The following is a 26,504-nucleotide window of genomic DNA, read 5'->3' as shown; positions in this document are numbered from 1 at the left end:
AAATAACTGAAGTAGGCTGTTTCAAAAATATCTTCTGCAAAACATTTCAAATGTGAGTTAGAATAGTTAATACGGTTGATCTTTTATTGAATACAGAGTTAAGGAAGGAACATAATAATATATCCGAGATACCGTAGTTTGCCAATATTAATATTATGCAAAACTTGATGGTCCTTTCCGAGATAAGTTTTATCAAATAAATAATAACCAAAAAAAAATAAAAATAAATGTTTACGTTGTCAATCATATTTTTTATTTAAATCGCACATAATTTATTAAAAATAAAACACATAATTAGTTAAAAGACAATAATTATTATAAACAAACATATTCAATATTATTTATTATAAGTAGATAGTACGGAATATATGTTTAATTTTGGCTTTAAAACACAATATTGTACAATAAATATTTCTCAAACAATTATTATTATTTAAAGAACACTTCAGATAATATTATGACACTACTAATTAATCCAGTATGCTTTTTTTATAGTACAGTGAATTATTTTTAATCTTTGGTAATCTAGCCGTGTATGACTGTTTTTATACAACAAATCCTGAAAAAAGAAAAAAAAATACAAATATTTAAATTTTCAAATACGATTATTAATAGAATATTTTATTACGATAATACACTGATCGAATAAAATGAATATACAGTAGGTATTAGTAATTACCAGTTCGATTAATTAATTTATTGCGTATTCTGTGAATTGACAAGAGTGTTTTTATTTTTACAGTGCAAAAGTATTATACAGGATATACGTGTGTTCACGGCTTAACCTTACAATAAATAAACGTAAATTAAATACTAACAAAATAAGTGAATATATAACATACAACGTTTTTATCCACCTTGTTGATTCAAAAGTTAACACAATTCAAACACATCGAAATATAAATATTTTATGAACATTGAAAAAACCAATCATAAATAATTTATAAAAAATGTCCATTTTCGCGTCTCGAAATCTTGGAGTTATTTTTTTAAGAATAATAGCTATTCGTCCAAGATATTGTAATTTTGCACTGGATCAAAACGGGTGCCGGACGAAATCCCAAAAGCCAAAATCCCGAAAGCCGAAATCCCGAAAAATAAAACAATACAAACAGTAATAATTGAGCAATCTTAACACTTATCTTGAATTGCGTAAATTTTACAGACGAGAGACAGAAAGACAAAAACCCATTTTTTATACAAAAAAATGGTTTGTTGTCTCTCTTGTAAAATTTGCGCAATTCAAGAAAAGTGTTAAGATTGCGCAATTATTGCTGTTTGTATTGATTTATTTTTCGGCATTTCGGCCTTCGGCATTTCAGCGTTCGGGATTTCGACCCAAGCCCGATCAAAACATATTTAAAAAAAATGTGCATGTGAGACAATTAAAAAAGATTTTTCCAAAGATGGTGAACCATAACTACTGAACATAGACCAAACCTACATAAACTACACTGTAATTTTCCCATTATATAAGCTAAAAATAGTATAGCTACGGGCCGTAAATTACCCATGCCTGGCTTAAAATGGTGTAATTGAATTGCGAAAATTAAATAGGTACCTAAACACTCTGCTTCACCGTGGCAAGGGTGGAAATAGGCTGTGGAGATCCGACAAAAATTGTGCACAACTTGTCAGTAATTTCATTAAACAAACACTACAAATTACAGATGATGATGGTCTACAATTGTACATAGGTACTTTTAGGTATACACCCACGATGGCCACACGGCTTAAGCGTTGGCATATAGCGTCGTGGGTCTCAGGTTCGAATCTTGGGTCTGGGAAGTACACATATAATATGGTCTGGTTTTGGAAGAGTTTAATAGAATTTTCATAATTAACCAATACAGTTAATGAAAACAAATAAGTATGACTGACAAAGTGTGCACAATTTTCTTGAATCTTCACAGCCTACCCTCTTCGCCACTGCTATTTTGTTTAGTTTGTAGTTATTTAGTTTAGTTTTACCGATAAAATGTATATAGTACCTATTCAAACTTTTTTCTTGAAAACTGCGATATTAATATAATCTCGTATGAAGACAAGTTGCTTTTAAAAAAAATAGTAGATGGCGTTTGGTAATAAAAACAATAAAAATATTAATAATTCTTATTTTAAATTGGACTAAAATACATTCAGTGGTGTCGCAGAATAAATACATACAATTGACATACTGTTGGTAACAGATCCTTTCATTATTTCGACTAGACGTCTACAAATCTTTGAATTATATGTACAATTTAAATACTTATCTATTATTTGGATAAATATTTTTATAACTACTGGCAAACATTTTATTTTGGTATACATAATTTTTAATTATCAAATTTGAAAACTAAAGTAAGCGTTTTACACTTAAAAATTATGAAAAATAATTTATATATTATTACAAACATATTAAGCTTTGGTTAAAGTACATGATGTATTTAAAAAAATGTAAAAATTGTTTTTAATAACAACATAGGTAAATAAGGCACGCACTTAATCAATATGGACATAGTATGGCTTATAATATTATAAAATAGATTTGTACATAATATTTTTATTAAGTAAAACTTATAACTTAAACATTATAAAAGTTAAGGACGGATTAGAATTGGGGATTGAATTTTTCATGATTATGTTTGTTATTATGATGATTATTATGACAATGTTTACAACTGTTTATTTCAATTTAATTGTCTTTTCGATTTAAAATATTATTTTTGTTTTTGTAAGTTTTTGTAATACTAAAAGTAAGATTAGGTTTTTCAATTATGTAACTATAAAATCAAAATTAAATATGCTCTGTACCTGGTACCTAGCCAGCAGTAGCAAAGGGTGGAGGTTCTAGCCAGTGTATCGTATGAGAAACAATTATAATTTCTATAAAACGCAATTTAGAGTTTCGGTTTTTTGGTTTTAGGAATAAGCTCTGAAAGATATGATAATCGTTAAAAAATCACTCATTATTATCTACACAGTAAAATAATAAATAATATAAATTACATACTAAGGAAGTATTTACACTAAATAGTAAAAACATATAATTATATACAATGAAATAATATGTTACAGACACTGGAATGTTAAAGTACATAGAGATTACAATCTCCGTGATTTTTTTAAATTTAGGAATTACGGGATAAACTTTTTTTTAGGGCCGGGATTTAAAAAAATGTCTGGAAACGACATAATTTGAATTTATAGCAACATAAATAATATGCAAGAAATTTCACATTATTTAACACTACCTTCTTGAATAATTATTATTTATTGAAATGTATCATAACTATATTTCTTTCCGATCCCATAAATTCTAAAAATCGGGAGGTAAATGGTTATGTAAAATATTAATATATTTTCATTTAACTGCTTGCAGCGTTTATAAAATGTCATTTCTTTGATCATATGAAAATTAATGAGATTGCAAACCCTAACACATACATCGATTATTGTAAGTACACAACATATTTAACTGATTATTTGTGAATTGTACTATGATGCTTTATTAAAATTATCATCAAAATTATCTAACGTAGTAAAACACGAAGTATGAAAACCAATAACTAATTACTAAAGTAATAATAAGATTGAACTATGTCAAGGAAATGTATACTTTAACAACTGCTCGTGACGTGCCCTTCGCGCAGCCCTCCGACGCCGAGCAACGGTGGGACGCCCATCCGTAATCCGGCGACCCCCGTGACGCTTCCGGCGTCGTTTCCGTAAAAGTGGTGGTACTGCCGCGACGCGTGGATAATTGACGAAGGTGCCGCGTCAGGATGCTGTGATTCTCGGTGCCTTCGAAGGTCTACCTTTCGCTGGAAGGCTTTCTCGCAAAGACCACATGTGAAGGGTTTGTACCCGGTGTGCTTGCGCATGTGCGTGATGAGGTTTGAGCTTTGGCTGAAAGCTTTTGAGCACACTACGCATTTGTGGGGCTTTTCACCTGAGAAAAAAATAGAAAAAATACAACGTTAATATAATTTTTAAACAGTAATTTTGATTATTATAACCCATTTTCTAAAACGTCACCATAAGTGACATTTTGCGTTTTAATATACCTAAACAAATAAACAATTTTATAAATCATTATTGACTCAAAAGATTGATTGTTTTTAAAATCATAGACATTAATAATTATATTGTATTTATTAAGTACCTAGAGAAGGATTTATAACGACTTTTGGCAAATTAATTAATAGTTTTACTGATCACATTCTTATAGACATATTCAATTTAATATGTGAAAATTGTTGTTTATCTGTATTAAAAAAAATCAAAGCCTATTTGTTAATTCAATATTTGAAGCCTCACTATTTTCACGCGGTTTCTTTCCCAATTTTGTTTAAAAAATCGTTTCCGACTTACACCAAAATCACCCGCTATTTTGATTTCACATAATAATATATCACTAATACAGGAAAAACAATACAAAATGTTTTAGAAAGCAACCAAATATAACCTAAGTTATTAATGGTGGCGAGGCTTTAATTATTAAGATTTGTTTCTCGTATTCTATCCTAAATACGTCGTAGAGAACTGACATAAGAGTAAATAATAAAGTGCGGAAATATTGTGAAAAAGCTTACATAATAATAATAAAAGTTTCTTCAAAAATAATCCATTTTTGTTTATATCATGTTATTTTATTATTATCAATTTTCACGTAAATAAGCAGTTACCCCGAACAGTAGTAAGATTAAATAATTAATCAGAAAGAAAGTTTGTTCGTGTTCTCAAATCTCTTATTCCTTCACTTAGCACGAACTGTGAAACTTTCAACAATATAAAACAAAACTTTGGACGAAAAACAAATCCACGCCATCTATAAAAGTTGTCACCCCAATCATTATCTATTAACTAAACCGTTTTGATAAAATATTCAAATCAGAACTAGAAAACTAATCCTTCATCGACTCCAGGGATCTTGAAGCTTTATATATGTGGTTCATTTAATATCACATAGCTAAATGTTTGATAGATTCATTTTGGGATTTTTATTTTATCTCACGTTGGCTGTTGTATTTTTTATATGTGTTTTTGATCCAGTGCACTAGCTCAATGGCTTGGACGAGTGGCTAATAACTGTTTATGATTAAAAGTAATCTGTCAATATAACCTCCAATCGGTGGATGCCAACCGCAACAGGCCAAGCACCTGCAATTATTTAGGTTTGGTATTGTCGTAGGAACAACTGTAGAATACTTATATTATCACACGCTTAAAGCTGTTTTTTTTTAAATAGCTCGCAAGAGATGAGCAAAGTAGAATAATTAAAAGAATATTTAAAAAAATATTCTAAGCATTTTCTATTTAGTAAAAATGCCTTTGCAGTAACTGACTTGATATGCCTAAGAGTTGGTTTGGGCGATTTGAAAAGCTTTTCGCTCAGTATACATATTAGAATACTTCCAGAGAATGTAGTGATTATTATTCTGTGGTTTCTAGTCTCAGATACATGTAGATTGATTTACATGACGAAGATGAAAAATTTTGCAGGGAAGCTGCAACGAGTCAAGAATTGAATTGTTTCAAAAGTAATTGAATATACTTTTAGATAATAATATATAAAACTGTCATAAAACAAAATATAGCATTTGATATAATAATTCACCTGTTGATTAAATAATAGTTTCAAAAGATTCTACACCACGGACATCTGATGTATCAAACATAACTTTATTCTTAAATTTAACACGATGACATTTACAATAATAGCATTTTATGGTACGAGTATTAATTTATAATGTGTGTGGTCATTAAATATTATAAAATTGAAAAAAAAACTAGATATCATAATGACATATACGTTTTTGCTACAAATCCTACCAAATATATATATATATATGATAAGCTCGCAAACATATGTATTTTTTGTTGTAATTTCTGACTAAATAGGTAGGTATTGGAGTTTTTACCTACTTTATTGTATTGATTTACTATATAAGTTAGAGTTAAGGGTGTTCGTTGTCAGTGTGTATTTGCCTTTGGTGAGTGTACACGACGCCTGAAGATGCCGAAAGGCGAAACCCGGGTTGCAAAAAACGACTTAAATGGAATAGTACAGAGCTTGAATCCATTAGAATTTATATCCCAATTTATTAATTTTCATCTTTCACACAACAAAATGTTTTACGATAAAATTATAATGAATACGAATTTTGTGTGAATATAAAACTATCGCATCCGGAAATGTATACGTATGCAGTTGGTGAGATGTTGTATTGGAAATATATGACCGTATAGTATTGAGATCAAATAAAATATTTGAAAAATACGTAATAAATCTACCGAAATACACAATATGTAAGACAGAAGAAAATGTGTAGGTAAATAAATTATAAATACAATCATTTCTTATAATTTATATAAAATACTGGTAGCTGCTCATAAGTATCAAGTTGTACGTATCAAAAAATATGTATTAGTATTGGTCTGCAATGCTCCACGACAACGCGTATTTTTTTCGTTCTGAATGCTATATGACCATCTCTTTCTGGTAAGGCAGCTCGCGGTGAATTGTGCTACGGCAAAATGTAACACGTATAACGTACCTACAATGTTAATAATAGTTGTTGAGGTAACTTGTATTTCTATAAAGCAGATGAGGCGTGAGAATCACGGAAGGGTAGAGACAGACAAAGTGATACGTATAATATGAAAATGTAGGGAAAAATAAAACAGTTTTAAATTGTATCTAAAAATCGTAGTGTGATCGAGCAAAGGGACAAGTTTTATCCATTGCAATAATGTACTTCGTGTGAATAAAATAGCAATAATCGAAGGGGCTAACTTTTCCTTTGAATTGTTTATGATACAACTCGGACCGTTGAAAAATCTATTTCCCGTGTCGTCAAATCACGTGAAATTTAAAATTCCACTCGATACTGTCGGACAATTTGAATTGAAGTGATTATTAAAAGGTTACATACATATAATATTGTATAGGTGTCACAAATATTTTTGTAACTACGTAAATGTACCTATTATAATAATATCGTCACTGTACAGGTCAATTGGCGTAACCCTCTCTTTTCACCGATGTGACATTTTGATGGAAATGGACTTATTGCATACTCTTTCTTACACGAACTGGCCAAGTATCATAAATCCCAAAAAAATATTTCATATCGAAATAATTCAAAACTATTTTTAAGCCATTTGTAACTTGACAAAAAATATTCCAGCCAAACCCTCTAAACACAAGGGACTGGTGTGTCAATAAAAGAAAATTCTCAATATGTAATAAAATAATAATTAAATATTACATAAAATAATAAGTAAATCCGATGCCCACAGTTTTTTTCACTTCCTGAACAATTTGATATTTGAGAGTTATGCCAATTGGCCTGTACAGTGACGTTATGATATGTATAAAATTATAAAATTTATGATTTAATGGCATAATTTTAGATACTTATTTTATAAATATAAGAATATTTTGTATTTATTATGGTTTGGTTAGGCAGGGTTTAATTAAATCTTAAAAACTAATTAGCACCGTCTGCTATTTGTATTATTAGTTTAATATTAATAAATAAGTATGTCTGTCAAAGTTTAGTGTGCAACATTTATGTCAGATCTCCACAGCCTACCTCCATTCTTCGTCACTAGTATATAATAATATATATTTTTATTTTTAATACTACAACAGGTCATGCGGCCCAATGACAGTAGTGTAAAGAAACAGTTATGTAGTAGTAGACGTGAAATAATCATTGTGTATCACTTCTTTAGCACCGGTGTATCGTTTTAAAGTATCTGTGTACATGATAAGTAGGCGAGATAGTAGTTGAAAGTTTATGGAGTGTTGAACTACTTACATAATATTATATGGTATCAATGGTTCTGTCTATGTAGATAAGAGAAATCCAAAAACTACGAATAACGTAACGTGGCATGGAAAGGTGCTTCTTGAGTATAACGCGGAAAGAGCACAAAAGAGACCAATGCAAAAGAATTTAAGAGAAAAGCGCATGACGTGACAGAGTTCGATAAAATAGTGGTTAGTTGTACACATTGATGTATTGGCGAGAATATAACCGCTGCATAAATGCAAACATATATTGTAGAACCCAAAGGCCATAATACAACAATGTTGCATTAACACCCGTTCATGGAAACAAGAGATATTAGGACAAACCAATGGGGAAGCTATTTCAGTAGTGAATCGTCTTCGACTGATGATAATAATGATACATATAAAGTAAAATCATTGTAAGGTTTGTAAAAAATGCACACGGTTTGATAATTATCATTGTAGCTTGGGAAATACAAAAAAAAATGACAGTAAACGAGGAAAGATGAATTCCATTATTGCCGGCACGCGACACACACGCGTTAAAGCAGGAAGGAAGTGGGCTTCAGAGCGTGCCGCACTTCCGTTATAATTACTAGAAAATGAAAAACTAATAAAATATTTAAAATGCAATTTAATATAAATTACTGACCATTTGATTACAATTATAACATAGCGATCAATAGATTAATATTTTTTTATAAAGAGGGTTGGTAATATTAATTGCACAGGTAAAAGATGTATTATTAATACAATATGAGTCGATAAGCAAACGACGGAATAAGATAGAATACTTGAATGGAAACAGTGTTTTCAATTTCATTAAGTCGGTACCAAGGCACCTAGCGGAATAATACGAAGCTTGCGATTTGAGACATTTTTATTTCAACAGTGTTAATTATTAATATTATGTATCTGAAAATATTAAAAAGAAAAATATTATATATAAAGATAAACTTACAATTGTAAAAAATGTAATAAAATGTGAATTTATTGAATTGGACCCTATCTTATCATTAATTTATATTTTATGGTCATATTTATTATTAAAATTTACTTTATTAAGTTTACTAAGGATCGCCTAAGAGATTTTTCACTAATTCATAGTTTTATTATTTTATTGCAACGTTTTTCATAGGTCGTATTCTTATTTGTCCGGTGGTTGTTTGTCCGGTACAAATTTTGCAATCGATTTTTAACTAACTTCCCGACTAGCTAGACATTTGAAACTTTTAGAATATATCAGAACACGATGCCAATGCATTTTTTAATATTTTTAGCCATCTTTAAGTAGAATTGAATTCATTTTCAGTTTATTCTGTTTTGTATGAAAAGTTATTTCGGTACCATTATTGGTTGCTAGAGGGGTCTTGGCAACTAAATTATTAAATAATATATACGTGCGTTACTATGGACATCAATATGAAATGACATTTCATTATTCAGTATTTCTATCAAGTACATTTTTTTTTGATCGTTTAAGCTAGTCAAGCCAAGTTTATATGATTTAACAGAAAATTTAAAAACATTGTATATAAAAAGTTCTTTTTATCTTGTAATTATTTTATATTTATTTTAAATTTTTTTATAAAAAATATAAATGTGTATACCTAACTTGAAATCCTTAACTTGAAATGTGTACCTACCTATAATAATTTACATTTTATGCGGAAGTAAAATTATTATAGGACAATACTATAATTAATATTCGTCAGAAGAAGTGTAGTCAAAAATAGACGCAAAATACTTAGTGAGAAAATACATATATGGCGATGGACTTAGAAAGGCCTTAACCAATCAATGAATCGATTCATTATTATAATATGGTTGGTGGCACTGATTCTCATATACTATGCAGTATACAAATATATACGATAATATTAAAAAGAATTATTACGATATGTACTTCACTTACCCTTTTTAAAATAATCCGATATCTGAATGTAATCATTAAGTGACAACTAGTCAGGTACTTTCTATGACAGTAAATCTAATTTTATGCCATCCGGTGGACAGGAAAGTAATTTGTTTGTCGCGAGGTTTGCGGGTGACATTGTCGTTCATAAAAATATAGTACGGACGTCTCACGAAATGAAAATTGACGCATCACCCCAAATTCTAATTCCGTCAAATTAGGCGTCCTTCAGCTGAGCGTCGGCGTCACGACGCGCCATTTCCCACAGAGGGTGGCGTTACTACTACAACGAATAACAAAATAAATTATATTTTCTTAGTCAATCGTATTTATCAAATAAATAAAAAAAAAATCCGTTAGACGGAGACTAGGTATGTTGATTATTATTTTACGAGTTAGTTATAATAATGATGGATATTGAACCCTTACTCTGGATCAAACACCATTTCAATTCTGGCAGACATGGGAGTTGAACCTGCACCATGGTTTTAAAAATAGCTAAACTAGCACTACTCTAGCAGCGTAAACATAATTTAGGCATGTATTTTCAAAGTGAACTTATTCCACTCCAATTTTTTTTGGCAAAAGCCAAAAAACTGTTTACGGTGTTGATGTTACATAATAAGTTTTATTGTATTAGAATAAGTAATTTTTGTAACTAACCCCGATTTTGAAGTTGATTTTTCTACTGGATTTAATGTTTATTAGGTTCTTCTATACAAAAAAAACTTATCTTTTAAATTCTGGCATTCATAACTCATTTTCGTCAAGTAGTGGAATAAGTTCACTTTAAAAGTACACCCCTGAATACTTAGTGACTAATCCAACAGAATTATAGTTTGACTGATAATGCATAAATACCCAATAACACATATATTATAAATATAAGATTATATCTAAATGTTATTTTGATACCTATATATATTATTATATTGAGTAAAACGTAAAATTGTTTTTTATTAATTTATTTAGCTTGAGATATATTAATTATATACCCAACACCAAAGTGGTATTCTATTTCATAGAATTTTTGCACTTTACTTTTGAGTAAGAATACGTAAATAGATTTTTGAGCTGTTAAGAAGTAATGTGAAAAAGATACTACTTAAATCAAAACAAAGAACTACACTTATTTAAGTGTCGATTATTATTATGTATTTTTACCCATCTCAATTTACAAAATAAAAAAAGAATTAATTTGAACTATCGTTTTATATACTTAAATACTAATGTATTTGCTTTACTATAACAAGAATAATTGTGAGTTTTATTTTAATAAGTTGAAAATTTTGACTTATGTAGTTTATTAGACCTGTACTGATATTAAAATGGTTTTATATGTCATATTTTAAAATACAATGACTAATGATTGAAAAAATCCATTTTCAGAAAGTTTGTATTAGATTGAAATCTTATTAATTTATAATCCAATATTTTGTGAGAAAACATATTATTTTGTAATGCAACAACATGACATTGTATTCTGATAAAAAATGTTCACTTGAGTGATTAGATGTAATGTAAAAAGGCAATTATTATCAGCATAAAATAAATAAGGCAGTGTTTGTCCCTTCTAATTAAAAAATCCTTTTTGTGATTAGTATTCTTTGTGTGCCGAGAAACAAACACCCCATTTTTGTAATTTGATTGTGGCGATAAATCCAAAATGATAAAACGATCATGTACTTTATGATATTTGAGGTGTCCAAACCAACATTCACGTGTCATGTCCCATTTCATTCATTAGTCGACATAACGAACCCCATTAGCGGCAAATGAAAGCATTTAAAGTAATAGTTCCACTAATATCATGACCATTTACAAATAGCCCAAATTCGTTTTAGGAATGTTTTAATATTATCATTGTGACATTTTTAAAAAGGTTAAAACAACAGTTTAATCTAATGAAGATGTCCCATATGTCATTAATTTTTAGTACAAAATTAATGTTTAAATAAAACTGTTTTTAGAAATGCCAAGAAACGAAACGAATATAAATTAATAACTGATTACCCTACATGTATTAAACTGTCTAATATTATACAGAATTTCAGTTATAATGATTGTAATATAACAGTTCTAACTTTAGTTATTAAATATATTAGTTAGAGTCGATTTAGTTCATTGGTTTAGTTTTATTATGTTCACATATTCACAGACTATTCAGAAATGAAAGGTTTGCTCTCCAGTTCAAACAAAATTTCCATTTATTGTGGATTTGTTATATTAAAAATAATAAAAAAAGCAAAAAAAAAGTAGAATGTAAGAATATTTGTTAAACTAATATAACTTTTTATAGACTGATATTCTTGATAATATATCTTATTAGTTAACTCCCAATTTATGTTGTCATTGTTTCACTATTATTTACGATTCTACAATTCTTGAATGTAGTATTAGATTCTAATACTACATTCAAGCGTTGTAAAATGGTCTAATAATTAGAATGTAGTGTGATTGATTATTAACTAATGATCTATTATTAGGGTTTTGACAATGCCTTAAATAATGAATAAGCCTTTTGATTGTATTATTAGTGATATGGGCTTTTTACAAACACTTCAACTATTCATAATTTTTTAGCTATTTTTTTTGCGATCCTTGTCTTAATAGGTAGGTAATAAAGTTTTTACCTTCTTTATTGTATTAATTTATTATATATATTAGAATTAACTGTATTCATTGTCAGTGTGTATTTAACTTTTGGTGAGTACGCACCTGAAGATGCCGAAAGGCGAAATCCTGGTCGCAAAAACGACGTATAGTACACAACTTAAATCCATTAGAATTAAAATTCCATCAAGTAACCTCAGTCCAGAGAATTAATATTAAACTAGTTATTGTTCGGTTTATAATATATAATATAATTTGAAAAATCCTAAAAGAAAGAAAATTTCTTAAATTAAGTTGGATTCGATGAACCATCATTTGTTTGACGGTGGACTGATCTAAACCTGTTAAGCATTCAATCCAAGTGACCTCCGATTATTTACAAGACGTCGACTTTTTGAAAATATAATCGAATGGAATTTCATGGAAAATGACGTTGGGAAGTAACTACAATCAAAAATGTAGAAGAAGAAGCTTTTTATATGTTTATGGAGTTGTATGTATATGAAAATGAAGTTAAATAAAATATATCAGCTATATTATATACGTAATGATTAAAATAATGTGGAGTACATTAAAACACTCTTAAAACTTATTAAATTTGTAGTTGTAAAATTTACGGCTGTGATTTAAGATTAATTTCAAAGTTCTGACATAAAAATAAACCAAAAAAGATTTTTTATACAATATATCTTCATTGATAAATGCCCCTGATAATAGGAAAGTAACGTGTTAGCTTACAATGTCGTGGGTCTCCGGTTCAAATCCCGAGTCTTCTGAGAAATATAGAACTAGTGGAATATTTTTTTTTGAAAAAATACGACATCCAGCCGGATTCAAACCTGTGCCCTCGGGATTCGCGTCCGTGTGCCTGACTACTAAGCTATACGTCTCTTATCTAATTGCGACAATCAGATTTTTTGTTTCAAAATTTTTTTTCTCGGAGTTATACATTTCTTAGAAGTATTTGAAAATTATGTATGTTCAATAGAAGAAAGTTGTGAAATCTTGTGAATTATTTGTTGAATAAAAAAATAATTTTACTAATACAATAAATTTTTATCTTTCTGTCTGAAACGTATGAGAGATATAAATGTAAATGTGTATGACATAGCGAGACAAGGAGAAGATGTATTAAAAGGGTTAAGGTGAGAGAAAACATATTATTACATAGTACACGTAAATAAAGGAATCGTGTATTTTAATCGGATCGTGAAAGAAGATAAGTGCTGGTTTAATCTTATCAGAGTTTTCCTGATGCTTACAGTATAGTACTAGCATATCGACACATCTAAGAATGTTGACAGGTGGCACCGCCACCTGGTATTTTTTCTAGTGATATATTAGAAAAGATTAAATTAATTACATTGTTAAAATCTTACCGGTATGAATATACGTATGTTTCTTCATGTCTGACTTCTGATGGAATCTCTTTCCGCAATATTGGCAGGGGTAAGGTCTGGTGTCCGAATGTATGAGTAGGTGGGTTGACAGAGTGCTGGACCTCTTAAAGGCTTTCCCACACTGCTTACACTGTTGAATAAAGCAAATACACACCTAGTTAACAATCAGATCATGTAATAAATCACTAAAGTTATTATGCTTTTAATATTTTAAAAGTACCTACTTACCATGAATAAATCTAAATCATAGTGCTACGGCTAGGAATTAGTAGTTTTAACTAATGGCTGATTAAAGTTTTGTCTCACCCATACTGACTCATAGAAAAGTGACAAAAACATCTGCCCTACTAGGACAACTAGTAATTTTTTCGAGTTGTAATTTTGTGGAACTGAAGATGAGCGATATACGAATATAATGGCTATTATAACTCAAAACTTGAAATTTTTGACTTATCGTATTATGGAACCGAACCATCGATAAGTATAATACACGTATGTGAAACTCTTTATTTATTTAACTTTCAATTATATATTAACGAAAAAAATCCATTTAAATTGCATAATATGTTTAGTTGCATTGTTATATATAATTTTTCATTACAATTAATTAGCAGTCTTCATATTAACACTATTGATAAATTTAGTAAACATAATATAATAACAATAATATATAGGTATCCTATAAATTCATCAGTGATTATTATTTCTCTAACTAAACCAATTTCCTAATTTTATGTTTGTGATTCTGATTGTGGCTCTACAAACTGGTACCTAAGGAATCTTGACCGTTTTATAAATGACTTTTTTTTTTTTTTTAGAAAAAATGAAAATTAACCATACAACTTTAAATCTTAAATACAGGCTGTAAATGTAGACGTATCCTTAAAACCAATGACCTACGGCTTCGAAAGCGGATACTTAATTCATCAATGATATATCTTACTATCATTTATACTTTTACTATTATATAATATATGCTGTTCTTATTTTCGTACTACACAGTTGATAAGTTTTCATAGAAATATTGGAATAATAGTTAAGATTTTTTGTAGATGCATAGAATGTGAGTTAAATAATATAATAGTTAGGTATGTGATAAGTTGACAAATTAGCATTTAAACATCTTCCTGTTGTTTTATTATTGTAACAATTCTATTTTTAAAATAATTATTATGACATTTTAATTAATCTATAACACTTTATAAATATAATACAATTACAGAATTCAATAACTAACAGAGCTTTAAACAAAATTGATTTACCATCAATAAGTATCAGTTGACAAGAGGTACCTTTCTACTTATTATTCAACGCTACGTCACATAAATACCCGATAGTGATATGCCGCGTCGTAATGAACAAATTGCATGGCAAAGAAAGGGTTGACAGAAGCCCATATAATATTAATGCCGCGTAAATAAGTTAGTAGGGATGGGACGGCAAAGTATCGAATGACTAATATTTTTCTTGTACTCAGTTCACTTTAAAGAACGCCTCTTGCGTTTAAAAATGTCTGGAGAATTCGAGGGATACGTTATCTTTTCATACTAAATATTGTATTTTTAAAATATGATTATCTATTGTAGTGGATGGAAGATACTCGTACCTTGGAAAGCTAACCTGGGTCGCTTTAAGCTAGGTACTATGTCTAAAATTGACATACTTTGGCTATATTTTTTGCTATGAGAAGTATAATTTAGTGCATAATATAATATGTCAACAATACGTCGCTGTAGGATTGGTTTTCCGAATAGACCAAATGTTCAGGAGACGAAAAACAAATTTCATAATCCTATATTTAAATACATGGAGATATTTAAATTGTTATTTTTACAGCATATGAATGATGTATTCATTACCATTACAAAGTAATTTAAAGAAAGGGGTGGTTCTCGTCCAATTAGATACAAAAAAACATTCTGCATTAAGAGGTCGATTTTGACAAAAACGGATATTCGGGAAACCAATCCTATAGCAACGAATAGCCTAGGTTCTTGACTGGCAAAGTTCGTAAGTTGCTGACTGTCTAAGGTGTTGGGGATCTGATATAACTAATCAAGAATAGGAAATTGTACCACAATTTAGTCGCCTAACTCCCATAGAAGATGCTACCAAAAGAAGAAGGCATATTATTACTATTTTTGCTATGCTACGAGTATGTACATACGACAAGTCTATTCTAGAAAATAATTTTAAAATTATTATGCGTGTATAGAATATGAAAATATTTTTAACTGATATTATTATTATATTGATTATACATTCTGATTTGAACGGAAAAGACTTTAACGATTTAAAGAATTATTATTTGGTACCTACATATTTTTCAGTCAAATTATTTTAGAAAAAAAATATGGCAAGTACATTTGTATTTTTTATAATTTTCCATTTTACAAAAAATAAAGCATCGAAGGTTTACAGCATACCTAGTTCTAATTTAAAAAAATACATTATGACAAGAAAATGATGAAAGAAAATAAACGACAATAGCGTTTCTGTCAGTTTCTAAAAAATATACGTGCATAATTTATATTGTGGTGGTTCCTTGAAATAACGGGAAACATTTTGCCATGTACTAAAAATATTTATTTGAAGACCATTCGGATGAAATTCGTTAAATTATTAATTAGAGAAACAATACTTTTATATACGCAAATATTTTTTGAAAGTAGTTAAAAATACAAAGACAAGCTTTTTATGTTGTCTTAGATGAGACACGTTACTAAATTATAGATGCCAGCATAAAGTTTCCAATCTTCGTTTCATTCAGGATTTAAATATTGTTTCGTGAATCCTTGACTAGGTTTTCCACATAGTAAAAAAAATATAACTACATTTCTTTCATACATATTCATGCTAACTTCCGGACTATTTACAAGTAATCAGTAAAGTACTAATCAGGTATCCCTCAGAAATACGGAATGAGTGGTTATTATGGCAGCATATAATTAAAAAGTAATCAAATCATTTTCTAGTATCTGAAATAATTTATATTTCCTACCGGGAATAGTTAGAAGGATATATCACGGTCATATAATACTTATTTCACATGGAAAATTTTAAAGGCTCATAAATAATAATTATATTATATTAATATAATTGTCACATTCTGACATAATAACAACATTGGTTTTACCATAGATGTCATTAAAATTATAGCCTTAAAACCATATTATACTTGTACTTATATAATTACTTATATAACTCCTTATATATTATTAAGTATATATTTTTTTCACTACAAATATAATAAATAATTTTTAGTACCCGAGGGTGCCAATTATTGTAATTATTATTTAAATAAATGAAAGCAATAAAAATCCAGTACGTTAATGGTTACAATGAAAGGTTTTTATTCTCCGATGGCTGTTGTCTTTTCAAATCTTCGTACTGTCCTTCCCTTATTGCAAAAATTGCGTAAGAAACTGGTAAAGTTTTGAATAATAATAAAGAACACATTTATTTTCCTACGTGCAAAGGCTAACTGTTATGGACACCGTGAAAAAATCTTTATAATACATACCGACAATAAGGGACCCGTGTTAGAAAAAAAGTTTTAAAACCACCGATTTAAGATAAATGCGTTTTTTGTAAGTCTTATATCTGACGTAGATAATTACTTCCTTTTAAAGACTGATATACGAGTATTTTTTAATTTTTCATCACTTTTCATTACATTGATAATTCATGATAGCGTGTTGAAAATTCCATCACACATTTTAGATATAAAAATTTAATTTGATTGACAAAACGTGGCTATAGGAAAAGTATAGGTATGGATGTAGTTAAAAAAAAGACAGGGGTCAACCTAAAATGCAGATAATTTTTTTATTTCAATTAATCCCTCTCTAAACGAAACCATGCTAGAAAAAAATATTCTTCTGTCTATAAAATATCTTAAATAATAACGATTAAATAATTTAATGGCATACTTTTTGATAGTTTATAGATAGAAGATTTTTTGATCTTATATTATACTCTGTTATGGTTTGCTTTAGGCAGGGGTTAATCAAATTTTAAAAACTAACCAATACCATCTACAATTTGTATTCTTAGTTCAATGGTAAAAAATAATAAGTATGACTGGCAAAGCTTAGTGTGCACTATTTATGTCGGATATTCATAGCCACCCTCCACCTTTCCCTACTCTTATAATATTATGATGTAGTTTAAAAGTTAGGAGAGGTCTTTATTTTGCTATGTACGTATTTTGTCGACTCGTGCGCAGTCTAAACTAAATGAAAACTATGTCATTCTTGATGGTGTGAATTTGTGTGGTCCTTTCTATATCATATTAAGTCGAGATAATCAGTTGTTTAATCTCTCATGGTGAAGAAATAAGATCCGGCGATGTTAACATAGCTATATTTTAAATTGTTTTAGATTGGTATTAATATATTACACTTATGCGAGAACTAGTGATAAGAGTGAAATAAAAAATGGTAATTGAAATGTGCGATGATTATATTTATAAATCAACCCATATATATTTTGAATCTAATAATTTGATAAATATTAATACGACGGAAAAAAGAAATTAACAACATAAATAAATGTAGGTACGTGCGTATAGATGATTAAAGAATTTGGCCTACATAGTGGCATTGGGATTTTGAGTGTTTACTTTCATGCACCATTCTCTGAATGACACTCAAAACATCTGTGTAAATCGTTATCAAAAACAAAAAGACAAAAAATGATTACGTAATGAAGCAGTTTTTAATTGAATGCACTGGTTAGTTTGCATTACGAAAAAATACGTATTAAATTACTTAAAATTGTTGGTATTTTACAACGTTTTTCTTAGCTCGTATTCTTATTTGTCCGGTGGTTTTTTGTCCGGTACAAATCTTTCAATCGATTCTAACTAACTTCCCGACTAGCTAGACATTTGAAACTTTTAGAATATATCAGAACACGATGCCAATGCATTCTTTTAATACTTTTAGCCATCTTTAAGTAGAAGTGAATTCATTTTCAGTCAATTCTGTTTTGTATGAAAAGTTATTTCGATACCATTATTGGTTGCTAGGGGGTCCTAGCAACTAAATTATTAATATATACGTGCGTTACTATGGAAATCACTATGACATGTCAAAATGACATTTATTCATGACACTAGTCAAGTCAAGTTTATATGATTCAACATCAAATTTAAAAACGTTGTATATGAAAAGTTCTTTTTATCTTGTAGTTATTTAAATATTAATTGATTTTACATCTACCGTGTTTCTAAATGTAATGTCGCTTAAGGAGACTATTGAGACATAATATTTTTAGATGTCACTATTTAACTAGTATTGCCAATATTGTATTTTTATTGCCAGATCAAAAAAAAAATATTATACATCTGGCTTAAAAGATATGAAGGTATCTCACAATGGTTTTAATTAATATTTTTTGAGTCGGTAAACGGACTAAAGAAAATTTAAAAAAATCTAGAATTTTTCTCTTTGACAGAAACAAGAAACAGAAACGGTAGTTTCTAGATAATTTTCAGTCTATTAGCTTATTTTCGTACCTTGTTAGGCATACGTAAGTCAAAAATAGTTGTAAATACTAGATAATATAATATTTAAACAATAATTTAACCGAAAAATTTAATTATCCCAAACCAATTTAAAGTTTCCTATATAGATAGGAAACTTTTTAACAGCCCGCGATGTTTCAATCAGAATATATAATACAAACCAATTTTCCCACAAAACTGAAATTTGTAATAATTGAGCTGTTTCAAGTTAATCACAATTTTTGTTTCGTGATTTTTGGGTAGCGTGATATAAATAATATAAAATGTCATTTCTAATTTGGTAATTATTTAATTGAGCTGTTGCCGTATCCGACTGAAACTTTTGTAGGTTAAAATATATTTTAGATTTAATTGAGGTAAGTTTTAAAACTAAGTTTAAACTATTACTTTTATGGCAAATTATTTCATTTGATTTGACGAATCTTATGATGGTAAGTCAATTTACTACTTGACGTATTTTAAATTTAATTTTACAAAATTAATATAGCATATTAGCATTTCGCTCCCAATTAGAGTACTTATATATTATGTAATCTATATGATGTTATATTTATAAAAGTTTTTTTAAGAAGGAATGCTGTTTTAGATAAATTAGTCTTTCGACCAAACTATCGGGTCCTTGCATAGGATCGATTGAACACATAAAAAAGATCTATGTATTTTTTCCCTGCCCCAGGCACATATCTTTAGAGACAAGAGGTCTAGCAACTACGTCATCGTGGATGTTACATAAAATTTATATGATATATATAAATTAATATCATATGATAGGTGCATTTACATTTACATAGAATGACTAGGTATATCGTGTGGCTTATTTGTTTTCTCAGAAAAATGGACCATTAAAAATCTTCGTTATTAAACACCTGCAAGTGAATAAACAGATTTATAAATTTTAATACGAATATTAATCTCAAAATTTGAATTAAAAATATGTCACAGCCAACATTACAATAATTAAAATATTAATGAATTCAATCGAGTCTACTACACCGAATGAAATCAGAAGCTTATAATATTTTTTTAATAATGATAATTTGACAAAGCTAATAGATATTCATGATTATAATCTTAATTGCATATCTAACATATCCATTATTTTTTTGTACGGGGAGACGCTAATAAGTACAAATATTGTGTGTTTATTCTTACGTTCGATTAGGTTAGGTGAGGTTATGTGATATCTTGTTAAACATCTGAGAAAATATTCTAGAAAAAATACGAAATTAAGGTTTTGGTTATATAGAAAAGACAGAGAAGAAAATTTGGAAAAACATACGTGGAAAGAATGGAATAATCTAAGATCCCATACATCACATTAGCCATTTCTCTCCCAGCAGATACTTTAAATAACGAAAATTTTGCTGGGATTCATTATCTGAATAAAAACAGACCTCATGTTATAGAAGACAAAGAAAATTAAAATTTCTAATATTACCATTTACTACAATATACATACGCACATGCAGGTAACTGAGTTAATATGTATAATAATGTTTTAACAATAGCTAATAATTAATGTTCATGGAAAATGAGTGCCTATGTAGACTCATATTACTAAAAAATATTATATTTCGTTACCTGTATTATTATATTATATTGCAGTACCTATAATAAGCAATTATTAAGATTTCTTAAGGGTCGTTCATAAATGACAACTCACAATTTTTGTTATTTTAGTTTTTTTTTTTAAATTTATTTACCTACTGTTTCAAATACCTAACTACAAGGTTATAATCGATGCAATATAATAAATATAACGATAATTCAGTGCGATGTGTCTTTAATGGAAACTTGTAATTGAGTGAGATGTCTAATCTATTCTGACCGGCTACTTATCGACCGCGCATTATGAAATAATATATTGAAATTATTATGAAATAATATTAATTCGTAATTTTATGAAAATGCAGATCCGTTATCTCATAACATTACGAAATGATATCATATATGGGTACTGGCTGATTGTACGTGCAACATAAATATTTAATAAAGTAAATTATAATTATTGAGATCTGGGTTACAGTAATCCGATGACAGCCAGAATAGTAACAAATAAATCAGTTTCGATTTAACTTGATTCATAGCAATAAAAAAAGTTGAAAGCAACTGTCAGGTAGGCAACAGAGCGCATTAAAATATTGCGTATTGCATCAAAAACACCTGACAGGTGGTAAATTTCTTAATGCCTCAATATTTTGTTTAATTGCCAGCATTTGTTTGACAGGTAAACATTCGGATTTCATATGCAACTGTCAAAAACATGCACAAAGATTCATCACTCATAACCGCTTATATGTGCCACAGAGTAACAAAAGCATAAACCTGTAGGAGTTTGGTATTGCTTACTTTTTATTGTATAATTATTGAGCCTGAGTTTTGAGTCTGATTTGATACCATAAATCTATGTAGGCATGGTACTCGTATCATGCACTCCGATTTTTGTATATATGCAGTTATGCAGATATGCAGTATTTAGATCGAATTCATGTCTAAATAAAACACGTAAAAATATGTAATAAAAACTAATGGTATTCAAGGAAAAGACAGAAAAAATTTGTAAGTCAGTAAATAATTATAAATACAATCATATCATATTATATTACGTATATTTATATAAATTTCTGAAAGGTGCTCGTAAGTATCAAGTCATCCCTTAATAATATATTAAATATCTGGTAATAGTAATAGCGGTATTATCAGATATTTGATACCTACCAATTAATAAAAGATTAATGTTCTTATTGAATTTAATAAAATTGGATCATTACTGTTTCCAATGTTTCACTCACGAACTATGCGTCATTTTTCGATCTTAATGCTGTACAGCTACCTCTTTCCAATAAGACAGTTCATGGTAAACTGTGGTATGGAAAAATGTAATACGTAAAAATTACATGTTACCATGTTGTCGATATAATATGCAAACAACAACTAAAAAACATTTGGAAAAAAATAATTTGCATGTGTTTAGTATGCACACGTGAGATTTGTGAATAATGAGCATGTATGGAGTTTTGCCGTTTCAATAATATAAAATAAAATAATGCTAGGGACACTGTATCCGTGATGTATGTATGTACACAATTAAAGCACCGATGAAGCAACCAATAAATTATTAAAGTGTATGATAACTTTATTGTTATAATTATTTAATTTATATTGTGTAGTTTTATATTTTAAAATTATAGATAGGTATGTCAATAAAAAAATATTGTAAAAATTTAGAGAAAACTGGAATTTTAAAATGGCAACACTTTTAATTGTCAATAATCAGATGGCCATGTTATTAATTGATTTGATAAACTACCAATTAAACAACGAATTCAAAAATAATTAGTTTAACATAATGTTAACGTCTTTGTAAGTTAAGTCAGTCGTATGTAAAATTGAGGTAAGTACTAATTTTAATAATATATGATAATATTACCAACGGATTTAATACTTGAATTTATTTTTAAATATTTGAAAAATAAATATATTATCATTTTATCATTGGTTTATTTTAATATTATGCAATATTAATTTTATATTGATTCGTAATTAGCATAAAAACACGACGTCTGCTTAATTTAAATATAACAACGCTAAAAAAAACAATTTAATTGATTTATTGGACAAACGGATTCAAGACTAACATAACAATGATTATTTAAAATGAAATACTTTGTGCCATAACGACTTATGCAATCAAAAAATATGAATAATAATGGTAGAACAAGCATTATTGATTGCAATTTTTTGCGCATATGGTAAATATTAAAATAAATTTCTAACACACAGGCAATAATATTTTTACAGCCAAAAATTAATTTATTTGTTTGCCCAGACGATCAGTACACATTTAAAGTGATACCGGAAAGTTCCGTAGGTATTTCATTTGAATTCTGAAATCTGTCTTAAATGCGTTGGTATATTTTTTGAAGAAAGTTATGAACCGTATCAACGTCTTAGAATACCGCCATCTATTTACTATAGTTTTAAAATGTCAGAAAATTCATTACGTACGTACTTATATATTTAATTATTTATTTATTAAGACAAATAAATACCTACACCAAATACCTATCTTTATTAAAATATCTAATAAAAAAATGGTAGCATGTAAGAATATTTTTCTAATATAACTTTTTAAAGACTGATAGGTATTATATATATATATATATAGGAATATATAATTACTTGATTAAATTCCTAGTATTGACGATTTTAGACGTCTTGAATGTAGTATTTATTTATTATTATTTAATGATCTATTATAAGAGGTTGACTATGCATACGCCTATTGATTTTATTATTAGTGATAGGGGTTTTTTACAAACACTTCAACTATTCATAATTTTGTTGACTTAATAGGTGGGTGATAAAGTTTTTACCTACTTTATTATATTTGTTTCAACGAGTACTATTCCATGTTAGTTGTTTGCTGTAAACCATTATCGGCTCAAGTAGAAAGCCGATACATTCACAACGACTGGTCCTAATTTTTCCGCCCCTCCAGTTGTTGTCTATGGATGACCTGTCATTGTTCCATATAGTGCTCATACTGACGCGTCTGTCTTGTCCACACAGAGAATGGTTTGACTTGGATAGATGAGTTACAATATGATATCCACTAGCATTAACACACCTTCTACAAATGTAATATATAGATCAATGCTACATATTTTTTTAGAAATCGATATTATCACCGGTTTTTATGTGAAGGACTAGTCTGACTTTGACAGTAAAGTTGATGAAAAACAAGAATGTATATTATTTATAAATAACACTGATAGTTAAAATATATGATTTGAGAATTTTTTATAATTCAATTTGAAACGAGAATGGGCGAATCAATATGTCGAGCAATCTGGGATCTGATTTTGACAGCTGAACAGTGGACCACTCGTTGTTTGTGCAAAAAGATATGCGCAGGCTTTATTACTCTAAAGATGGCGCTGTGTAAATGCATTCGTAAATATAGCTAGAAAAATAAATTATAAAATCATATCACTCACTTGAAAGTTTCTTTCTCCACCAGCACCTCCACATTTCCCCCCGCTGCTTATCTTTCCGGAATACGAATCTCCATGTCCAATAGATATAGATGTGGATATAACACTTCCATTTTCAGGTTCCGTATCCCAGCTTCCACTGGATGAACATCGTCTTCCATTGGCGGGGTCTTCTTTGGTCTGGAGGTCTATGCCAGTTCCAGTGGAATCTGGTCTGCTGAATACTTCAGGACTTGCTGACCTTCCATACTTTTCATATCTGTGATATTTTTCTGACGGGGGGTAGTCTGTTTCTTGCTCGCATAGACTTCCCGGGGACCAGATGCCGCTTGGGCGCGTGGAGACATGTCTGGTGCAAAGGTTTAGTGGAAGGTCTTCGTCTTCTGTTGGAAAGATACAAAAACTACCATTATTATCTCATTTGTTACAAATTTTGTTTGAAAGCATATTGTATATTAAATTTAACGAACATAATCACTGCGGTATTCAGATGGCAAAAGGGTCCATCTGCATTTTTTTCTATTATCAAGTTTTCTTCTACAAACGTTGTTGAATATATCAATCTTCAATGTCGCAAGAGGAGACATCTGTCAGTGGATCACAAACCAAATTCCATAAGTTTATAGAGCCAGGCACACGCATATTGAGTGTGATTCACACAAAAAACGGTTGACAAGGCAAAGTTAAAAGACATGGTCATTTTTATACTGAGGGATTGGTACAATTTTGTAAAAACTATATCTTAAAAAAATTCTTTATTTCAATACTCAATCTCATAATAATGGTAAAATTAATATTTTTACCACTAATCGGGGTAGAAAAAAATAGGCATTTATAACAACTGAAAAAACATTTTGATGGCAAAAGAGCCCATTTGCCTTGTAATATCGAATATATCAGTTAAAATGAATATGTATATTTTTTTCACTCAAACAAACTAAATAAACAACAGCCATCCATACAGGTCATATTATACTAAACTATTTTGTATGTATATCACTAAAATACTTTGTTCGCTAGACTATCCATGGACTGAAACCGTATGCGGTTTAGATCCGTGTGCCATACTAAACTTATGATTTTTGTTCATGAAAATATATTTTCACTAAATTTGTAAGTGTATGGTATAAATAAACGGATACGATTAGATGCTTGTAATATACTTTGTAAAAATATATTTCCATTAACAGAAAATATAAGCTTTAGCATGGTACACGGTTCGAAACGGCATACGGTTTCAGTCTATGGATGGCCTATAAATTGAAATCTTATTATTGCTCTCTTCAGCATTCTAGAAATTGACAGATGGTCTAGTCTAAAATCTGACTACCGCTATAATATAATATTATAAATATAGTGTAGGGACAGTTTGCTATATCATATCAGTGTATTGTAGTACATTGGCTAATCGCTGTTTATACCATAATACCGTTCTATGAATATATAAATACGATTTATGTATGTATATTCCACTTGCTTCGCATATTTATTGCAATCAGCAACACCAATTTTGTTGCGACTGTAATTTACTTATATCTACTAATTGAACCCCTCGTAGATTCTTTCGGCATAAGTTTAGCGGCATTCCGCTAGGCAAAGATAAGTTATAAATATCTACTTCGTATCACCATGCCCTAGATTCAAATATTACCTGTCACTTATTTAAACAAAATCAGCTATTTAAAATTGTACAGTCAATGAAACAGTTATATTATGAAGTACGACTGTTGACAACTATTGTTTCCAGCTAAGAACCTAACTGCATTCAAACATGTTGACTCGATAAGAAAAATATAGCATTTTCTCTAAGTTACTAATTTTAATGATATTGTTTTATGTGTTATCTGTTTATAAGTAGGTACCTTTTGGTTATTAAATGTCTACATAATATACGAAAAACCACAATCCCAGCAACACGAAGATTTGCGCTATGAAAAAACCCCCTACATAAATTATGCTAACCATAAAATTCAACAGAAAATTTTACACTTATTGTCACTTTTTATTCTATATAATATACTGTGAATCGGTATGCAAGTTTAATAGTTTTTTTTCTGATTGATCTAATGATATTTAAATAAAATATCTATGTATTGTCTTTGTAATTTTTAAAAGAATTGGAGTAATAGCGTTTTTTTGAAATACCGATTTGAAAAATCGTAAATTATGTTGAAAAAATAAAACCTAATTTTCAAAAATAAAAGACATTGAAAAACATTATACATTTACAAAGTTGAATTTGGTAACTTTTCATATAGGTACC

General features: G+C 29.0%; 1 protein-coding gene across 3 annotated transcripts in view; it reads right to left on the bottom strand.

Moving 5' to 3' along the window:
• Positions 1–230: 230 nt before the first annotated feature.
• The window catches only part of LOC147078216 (uncharacterized), a 45,489-nt gene continuing 19,215 nt past the window's right edge, over positions 231–26,504 (bottom strand). For all 3 annotated transcript variants that reach the window (XM_085960574.1, XM_085960576.1, XM_085960575.1), the window contains 3 exons: positions 24,245–24,624; positions 13,694–13,844; positions 231–3,934 (listed from right to left, as the gene is read on the bottom strand). In XM_085960574.1, coding sequence (XP_085816700.1) covers positions 3,603–3,934; positions 13,694–13,844; positions 24,245–24,624 — 863 coding nt within the window. In that variant the 3' untranslated portion in view covers positions 231–3,602. The remainder of the gene's footprint in view (positions 3,935–13,693; positions 13,845–24,244; positions 24,625–26,504) is intronic.

Source organism: Rhyacophila brunnea, unplaced genomic scaffold (genome assembly GCF_057557595.1).
Source record: "Rhyacophila brunnea isolate RB1 unplaced genomic scaffold, BYU_Rbru_1.0 scaffold_118, whole genome shotgun sequence".
Classification (NCBI taxonomy): Eukaryota; Metazoa; Arthropoda; class Insecta; order Trichoptera; family Rhyacophilidae; genus Rhyacophila; species Rhyacophila brunnea.
Note: the sequence above shows the minus strand (reverse complement) of the source record. Positions and strands in the feature narration are given on the sequence as shown.